Source organism: Bufo bufo, chromosome 5, assembly GCF_905171765.1.
Source record: "Bufo bufo chromosome 5, aBufBuf1.1, whole genome shotgun sequence".
Classification (NCBI taxonomy): Eukaryota; Metazoa; Chordata; class Amphibia; order Anura; family Bufonidae; genus Bufo; species Bufo bufo.
Window position 1 is genome coordinate 394,534,851 of NC_053393.1, and position 9,126 is coordinate 394,543,976.

At 41.3% G+C, this 9,126-nt stretch overlaps 1 protein-coding gene across 1 annotated transcript in view; it reads left to right on the forward strand.

The window, feature by feature from the left end:
* The window catches only part of E2F3 (E2F transcription factor 3), a 32,564-nt gene extending 24,868 nt beyond the window's left edge, over positions 1 to 7,696 (forward strand). The window contains exons 6-7 of the mRNA XM_040432799.1: positions 874 to 1,009; positions 4,632 to 7,696. Of these exons, the coding sequence (XP_040288733.1) occupies positions 874 to 1,009; positions 4,632 to 4,888 (393 nt within the window). The 3' untranslated portion in view covers positions 4,889 to 7,696. The remainder of the gene's footprint in view (positions 1 to 873; positions 1,010 to 4,631) is intronic.
* The last annotated feature ends 1,430 nt before the right edge of the window (positions 7,697 to 9,126 follow it).

Sequence of the window (9,126 nt, forward strand, 5' to 3'; positions counted from 1 at the left end):
CTCTTATGCTGAAATCTGTATTGAACAGCTCCATCGCAATCTGAACACTGGAGCTGTTCAATACAGTGTCCGCCAGGCAGTCTCATGAGCACCTCCGGCACTCCAGCTGTGGTATAACTGCAACTCCCAAGATGAACACTTGCTTGGCTGTTCTCAGAACGCCATAGAAATGAATGGAGCATGCTAAGAGTTGTGGTTTCAACACAGCTGGAGTGCCAAAGGTTAGCCATCACTGTCCTAGGTCATGCTCTGTTTTGAGTGGCCTACTGTGCTTTGCTTGCTGCTGCTTAATACAGATTTTTAGTGAAATGGCTGGTTCATTTCCCCATACACATTACATGGCCAGGATGAAATTCTAATCTTTGGCCACCTCAGGACACAATCTGATGCACATTTGCAGTCTGTAGCCATGGATGTTAGTATTGCATGCAGTGTATCGGCAAGCCAGAAGGAGGAGGAGGAGGTGGTGTGTCCAAAGTTCGCTCAGTAGCACTACCTGTATTGCAAGTTACATAAGTGAATGGGATTGTGTTGCAACTTGCAAGCATCCAAAGGTCTGCAGAAAATCCTGTAACATTGGATTTTTGCCATTGGCAGGCCCCTGCAAGTTGTGGTCCATAATGTGACTGAATTCACTTGTGATATTTGTTTTTGACAGTGCTACAGACCAATATTGGGTCACTTCGAGGACCTGCAACTATTGGATATGCTCTAAATGTCCAAACTGGAATACCCCTTTAAAGATAATGATGGATGACTCTTCAACCTTTGTTTCGCCGAATGACCAGTAAAATGTCTTATATGGCATGGATCATGTTATGACTAGTGTCAACCTTGCCTAACTGATTTTTATAATTTTATTTGTATTTGCAGAGTTTACAGATACACTTATCTAGCACTCAAGGAGCTATTGAAGTTTACTTATGCCCTGAAGAAAGTGAATCCAGTAGTCCAGTTAAGCAAAGTAATCCCGATCAGAATGGGAACCTTCCAAAGCCGAATTCCAAAGGTAATCCAATACCTTTGATTGGCTGAACATTATCCTGTGGCCTTCCATCAAATGTTCCCTATAGATGACATGAAAATGATAAATGGCTGCACATCTCCCCGTGTAAGCAGGAAGGGGTTTGAGCGAATTGTCATTCATCCATTCTCCTGGTAATTAACTGATTAGTGATCAGTGACCAGCCTGTTTTGGGTCTTAGTGACAAAGTGAATTTTATCTTCTTTACCAGGGTTCTCTCTATATAGGAAAGACAGAAGGCAAGAAAGGGGAGGGGTGGCCCTGTATATGAAAGATAGCATAAAATCTAATTTAATACATGTTAGCGAGACCAATTTAGTCAGTTTGGGTTACGTTGCAGCTTGATAATCATAAGGTAACTCGTGTAGGTGTGATATATAGACCACCTAGCCAAGTCAAAGAATTAGATCTACTAGTTAAAGAAATGGCTAAAATGACATCTAAAGGGGAAGTTATTATGGGAGACTTTAATCTTCCTGATGTAAACTGGAAAACCAAAATAGCTAGTTCTGCTTGGAGTACAGGTATTCTAAATTCCCTACTGGGATTACTACTGGCCATTTTTAGATTTAGTATTCACAAATGGGAATTTGGTATCTGATATTACTGTAGGGGAAAGCTTGGGATCTAGTGATCACCAGTCAGTGTGGTTTACTAGAAGTACAGTGACTGAGTCACACCACACAAAAACAAAAGTTTTAGATTTTAGAAATTGACTTTTCTAAAATTAGATTAGTGGTATACGAGTCCCTATTAGATTGGGACAGTTTCAATGGAGTCCAGGAGAAATGGGACTGCTAAAAATTGGACCTATTGAAGGCAAAAGATAATTGCATTAGGCTTGTCAGTAAAAGCAAAAAAAGGGAAGAGACCACTGTGGTACTCGGCAGAAGTGGCCAAAATCATTAGGGTTGTAGTTAATGGCGTATATTCAGACCATGGTCTTGTTACCAGTGGGGTACCACAGGGATCTGTTCTGGGACCCATATTGTTTAATATCTTTATCAGCGAAATTGCAGAAGGCCTCGATGGTAAGGTGTGTCTTTTTGCTGACACAAAGATTTGTAACAGGGTTGATGTTCCTGGAGGAATACACCAAATGGTAAAGGTTTTAGGAAAACTAGAGGAATGGTCAAAAATCTGGCAACTAAAATTTAATGTTAAGTGCAAGATAATGCACCTGGGGTGTAAAAAACCCAAGATCAGAATATAAAATCAGTGATACAGTCCTAACCTCAGTATCTGAGGAAAGGGATTTAGGGGTCATTATTTCAGAAGAATTAAAGGTAGGCAGACAATGTCATAGAGCAGCAGGAAATGCTAGCAGAATGCTTGGGTGTATAGGGAGAGGCATTACCAGTAGAAAGAGGGAGGTGCTCATGCCGCTCTACAGAGCACTGGTGAGACCTAATTTGGAGTATTGTGCTCAGTACTGGAGACCATATCTCCAGAAGGATATTGATACTTTGGAGAGAGTTCAGAGAAGAGCTACTAAACTAGTACATGGATTGCAGGATAAAACTTACCAGGAAAGATTAAAGGACCTTAACATGTATAGCTTGGAAGAAAGACGAGACAGAGGGGATATGATAGAAACGTTTAAATACATAAAGGGAATCAACAAGGTAAAAGAGGAGAGAATATTTAAAAGAAGAAAAACTGCTACAAGAGGACATACTTTTAAACCTTCGCCCCTCTAATTTAAAACTAATATCAGGAAGTATTACTTTACTGAGAGAGTAGTGGATGCATGGAATAGCCTTCCTGCAGAAGTGGTAGCTGCAAATACAGTGAAGGGGTTTAAGCATGCATGGGATAGGCATAAGGCCATCCTTCATATAAGATAGGGCCAGGGGCTATTCATAGTATTCAGTATATTGGGCAGACTAGATGGGCCAAATGGTTCTGATCTGCTGACACATTCTATGTTTCTATTATGGCGACAGCCATAATTTTTTTTTTTTTTTTTTTTTTTTTTTTTTGTGGTCTACTGAGCTGTATAAAGGCTTGTGTTTTTGCTGAACAAACTTTAGTTTTTATTGGTACTGATTTGGTGGTGTGACTTTCATCACTGTTCAATTTTTTGGGGGGATGACAAGATGACAAAAAACTGACTCGTGTGTTTTCATTATATAATTATTTTTTTTCACTTGTTACGGCATTCACTGCACAGGAATTTTTTAAAAATATTTTAATAGTTCAAACATTTTTGGACATGGTGGTCTAATGTTTTTATTATATTTTTAGATGTAAAATTAGGAAAGGATGGGATTTAAACAGAATATAATGTTAGATAGATATATATTTATATATCTTCTCTATCTATTACGCCTCCTTAGGGGGCTAGAACCTGTGATCCTTTGTCCTATTCCATCTAAGGCTACTTTCACACCTGCGTTAGGTGCGGATCCGTCTGGTATCTGCACAGACGGATCCGCACCTATAATGCAAACGCTTAGATCCGTTCAGAACGGATCCGTTTGCATTACCATGAACAAAAAAAAAAAATTATATATTTTTTTTTTTTTGTTCATGATAATGCAAACGGATCAGTTTTGACTTTACATTGAAAGTCAATGGGGGACGGATCCGTTTGAAAATTGAGCCATATTGTGTCAACTTCAAACGGATCTGTCCCCATTGACTTACATTGTAAGTCTGGACGGATCCGTATGCCTCCGCACGGCCAGGCGGACACCCGAACGCTGCAAGCTGCGTTCAGGGATCCGCCTGCTGAGCGGAGGACAAACGGTGCCAAACTGATGCATTCTGAGCGGATCCGCATCCACTCAGAATGCATTAGGGCTGGACGGATCCGTTCGGGGCCGCTTGTGAGAGCCTACAAGCGGAGCCCCAAACGCTAGTGTGAAAGTAGCCTAATAGAGATCTATTAGGATCCTGACACCTTCCTGCAGAGTTTTGCTGCCTGGGAAGCTTCAGAAAAGTCCAGGCTGTCATGGTAACCAATAGGCGTCCCGCAGTAAAATCTGATCCGGTCAGAAGGAGCCACATCCCTCTGCCTTCACAGATGCCGCAATTGGTGTTGATAAGTTAATCGCAGTATCTAATGGGGTTAAATGACAGGGTTCAACACGATTGTCATTCCCCATCATTGCAGCCCCCACGTATGGAGCCAGCTCACCGCAGCAGCCCACTCCATACAATTGTAGGTGCACAATGGCGTACATGTACGGCATTGTACGTTGATGGGTTTTTTGCTTCGCTTCCCCACAGTAACTATTGACCACAAAGGAGGCGGTCCATCGGCGCATGCACATTGATGACTGTGATGCCGTTCGAGGAATGGGCATCGCAGTGTGCTGGCCGACGGACTGAGTGCGCAGGCACGGGATCTCGGCGAAACAATAAGTTAGTAGATAGGCGGTCAGAGGGTGGAGGGAAGGAAGGGGCAGGGGGAAGCGAAGAAAAGGCTAAGCTTTATAAGTCCAGGATTGATGCTAAAGGTAACTTTTTTTTTATTAACTGTAAGGATGCTGGGAAGGGTTACTAAGGTGAAATGTTGATGACAGACTACCTTTTAAGGATGTTTACTTTAACTATAATTAATCAAATCTATGGTCTTAACCTTATGCATTCTCTTCTGCAGAGTTTCTGTCGCCCAACATAGAAAATGTAAACTGTAAAGTGGAACCCATTTCTCCCTTAACATCTCCAACCAACCTGCTACAGCAAACGGAGGATCAAATACCTTTGAACCTTGACAGTCCTTTTGTGAACTTGCTTCCCCCTCTCATTCATGAGGACTATTTGCTAAGTCTTGGCGAAGAGGAGGGCATCAGTGATCTCTTTGATGCCTATGAATTGGAGAAATTGCCATCACTTGACGACTTCATGTGCAGCTGATCCATTTTTGCAATCTGGCCACTATGGATTGTCTAATACGGAATGCAGTTGGAATCTGAGTTGGCATCCTCTACTTGACACCCTATTTGCCTCTCCCTTTAAAAGGCATGTTTTAATTGGTGCAGCAATAGCTGTAAAAAGTGCAGTTATTTGATGAAATATACTTGAGGCTATGCAAACTTACACGACTACGATGATGCTCCGGGGTTGCTGAAGGCACAAATCAATAACTTGAATCAATTTAGCTTTCTAAGTCTTATCTCAGTACTTGGTCTGGTGAAGTCAGTCTGTGCCTTCCTGTACTTTGCGTTCTCCCCAGCCTATGTGGAGAAACTCCACAATAAATATGAACTTTTTTATTTTTACTTTTGCTTATGCTGTGCACATTTTTTTTTCATTTAACTTTTAGGCCACCTCTTAATCTATAAGTACAAGAGCCCAAAGAAAAAACCTTGCATGTTACATGTACAAAATACCTTTGTATGTGGAGGGGTGCACATGGTGGTGTACCCCTTCATGGTGCCCTGGCTCCACAATATCTTGCAGTGCTTACTCTGAACTGGGGTTTAAAGTGCCTATTCAATGCATTATGTACTAGGAGGGGAAGTTTCTAATTTATCTATTCTAATACACTGTTTTCCACGTTTGTGTTAATTCTGATGTACATTACAATATGTATATTGTAATACGGTGTGACCAATCTTCCCATATAATCATGGGCAAATTAAGTTGTTTACACAAGGAATTCCCAAGGGGAGTTCGTCATGACCCGCTCTAGTTATTTTTCATTTTTGTGTGTAAAGCAAGCCTGTTTCAGAATTACTGAATTATGTCTTGCAATAAATATGCTTTAATCAAATCATGTGACCTAAAATATGCAGCTTTGAAAAGGTATAATGGTGCATTCACTTGTCAGTTTTGTGCCTGCCTCTTCTGTTGGTTATCAAATTGTATACTTTATTATTTTTTTTTTATTATTTGTGTATTATGTATCAGTGACGGGTTTTAAGGGTATATTTGCACATGGCAAGTCTACTTCAGATTTTCTGCATTGGAAAAATTGACAGCACATGTGGCCAAAATCTTCCAGAAATATCTTCGGTTTTATTGCAGAAATGCTACTCATTTGCCACAAATTTCAAGCTCTGCAATGCAAATTGATATGCAGGTTTAAAATCAGTGTGTCACATTATGTGCGCCACACTTTCCGCAGAATTATGGATGAGATTTTTGAAAAACCTCATCCACTTTGCTACTACTGTACAATGCCGCACGTTCGCTGCAAATAAATCCGCAGAAGCAAATCTGCTATATTTATGCCATGTGAGACATACCCTATAGATTGTGTTCCTATGCATTGATCACACAGTTTTCCCAATGGTTGTTCAATGATTCCTAAAACTAGACCTAGGATGAACGTATTACTGCTGGCTGCAAACTTTGTTTCTGCAGGGGAAATATTTTATTGTCTGACCTTTCTATACATAGGCTGCCAAGAGTGAGCTGGGGCGGGGGGTCCAAAGTTAACCATTCTCCTCAATGTCGTATGCCTTGAAGGGAGTATATGGAAGGAGGCGGACTAGGTTTGATGTGCACTGAATCATCTTGACTCCACCTGTTTGTCCCCTCAGAGCATAAATAGTTGAGGTAAACCGTACACCCTTAAGACCCTATTAGAAGGCATGATATTTGGGCAGGACGAGCGCAGATGGATGATGAACACTGACCTACTACAGTCTATTGCAAAGTGAATATGGAGATGAATGATTACTACCGCAAGTCGTTCCTCCCTCATTTGGTTCTATTATCGAGAGCATAATGGCTGATTACACCGGGCAATGTGCTGCTGATTGCGCATCTTTCATCCTGGTGATCGGCTACTCGATTATATGGAGCAAGCATTCCTATGAACGTTTGTTTCTGCTAATTAGCCCAAATATCATTCTAACAGGACCTGTAGATTGCTGATGGCCTCCCTCCGAGCGCTCTGTGAGGAAAGGTGAATAAGCTGCTTGTCTCCAGTTAAAACAAAGGATTGGGCATGCTAAATCCCAATACGCCTGATCTTTATCTGTTGGGTGAGTCGCTACAGCCCCACATACATTGAGTAGCTAGCTGGTACTTTCAGATGCAGCAGATGTCTTAAGCCTGGGATGGCCAACCTGTGGCTCTGCAGCTGTTGTAGAACTAAATTCCCTCCATGCCCTGCTGATGGCTGTAGGCAGTCTGGGAGTTGTAGTGTTGTAACAGCTGGAGAGCCGCAGGTTGGCCATACCGGTTTTAAGTTGTATGAGCACCTTTTTCTTTTTAGAGGCAGAGTGAATGCACCATTGTTCAGATCTATCTCGCAAGCTTGCTGGCATTTTAGCTGCTATCCAGGTTTTACAAATCCTCAGAAAATGAAAGCATTTGGGAACATATATGAACTAGTACAATGTGAACAGTGTTACTCGCATGTGTGTGGTACTGTGTGTGTGTACACCATTTTTTAGAATTTCTTTACAAGTCTATCTATAGACAGGAGACCTGAGAACATGCTATTAGGAAGACTTAAGATATTTTTGTATTTTATTTGGGTCCTTAAATTAAGATTATTTAACATTTATAGTCATTGTGGAGCAAGAACTTTTTTTATTTTATTTGTGGGGTGTTTGTGGGTTTGTTCGTCTTTCTGCATGGATAGGAACAATTCACTAAAGTACATTTTAATGGAGAAACTTGATTGAACTTTGTGGTTTTAGATTAATTGTAAAATAATGTAAAAAAAAAAGTTTTAATGCTATTTGTATATAGATCATTTACAGGATGTCCCTGTACTGTAGCTATTATGTTCTTTACATACATTTTTGTAAAGCAACCAATAAATATTTGTTTTTTTTCTAATTTGTATGTGTGTAATGAGATGTCTGATGCAACTTCTTAGGATAGGTCATCAGCATCTGACACCCGGGACCACTGCCAATCAACTGCTGGAGAAGGCACTAGCACTTCAGTGAGCACCGTACATTGTATCGCAGCTGTGCTTGGTATGTGTCTCGGCCCAATTTACTTCTACAAGATTGAGCTGCTCTTAGACTGTGTGACCAATGAACGTGGCCTCACTGGCCTAGGAAAAGCTGTGAGTGCTGGTGCCTTCTCAAACAGCTGATCGGCAGGGTTCCTGGGTGTTGGACCCCCACCAATCAGATACTGATGACCTTTCCTGAGCATAGGTCATCAGTTGTAAAGTCTCCTAGGGCTTAGTCACATAGGTGAAAACTGAACATCTATCCACTTAGAGAAATTGTATTTTTTTTTCCACGTAGGACTGGTGCAGCCAAGTCAGTTGAAAACAAGATGAAGCACACTGCCGAGCGGTTTGTTTTTCATTGGTTGCTAAGGAACCCTGGGACCACCACCAATGAGCTGTTTGAAGGGGCCGCATCGGCCATGAGTCCTCTATATTGTAGCCATGCAGTGTAATTACAGATCTCAATTCTCTTGAATGGGACAAATGCTGTGATTGCACTACACCGCCACTACAAAATAGATGGTGTGCAGTTAAACAATGCAGGTGATATGGCTCTTGCATTAGCATCACTGTCCCTTCAAATATCTGATCGGTAGGGTGCTGGGAGTCTGACCTCCCAAATGGATATTGATTACTTATCTTGAAGATAGGTAATTGGTATCTTGAAACCAGTATATCCCTTGAACTGTCAGATGACGTGTTCTTTTGGCCTCTGGTACCATCCAGCGGGGTTTCCAGTCTTTAGCTGCTGTAATAGCACTACACACTGCTCTTCCATGAAGAACAATGGGAACTCCAAAACTGTTGAGTTACGGTATTTCTTCAATAGCTTGCTTTATTTATGTGCAATGTGTTACCGCAACGTGTTTCGGGGCAGAACGGCCCAATCAGGCAGTTGTAACATTGTGCTCTCTATTCTAGTTTTCTTCCATGAAGAAGCATGCTGCACAGTATATAGTCATAGCCAAAAGTTTTGAGACAAACTTTTAGTTTGCTGTTTTAATGTTTTTAGATTGTTGTCAGATCTTTCTATGGTATACAATTTGTACTTCAGTATAAGTAACATTTATTGACTCTTGCACAGTTTTTTGAGCCAAAGCCGGAAGTGGGGTGTATGCTGGATCCACTTCTGCCTCTGGGTCCAAACTGTCAAAAAGCTGTGACGCCACCCTTAGGCCCTCTTCACACCACGGATTTGCAAAGTCAAAATGGCTGTGGATTCTGCTGT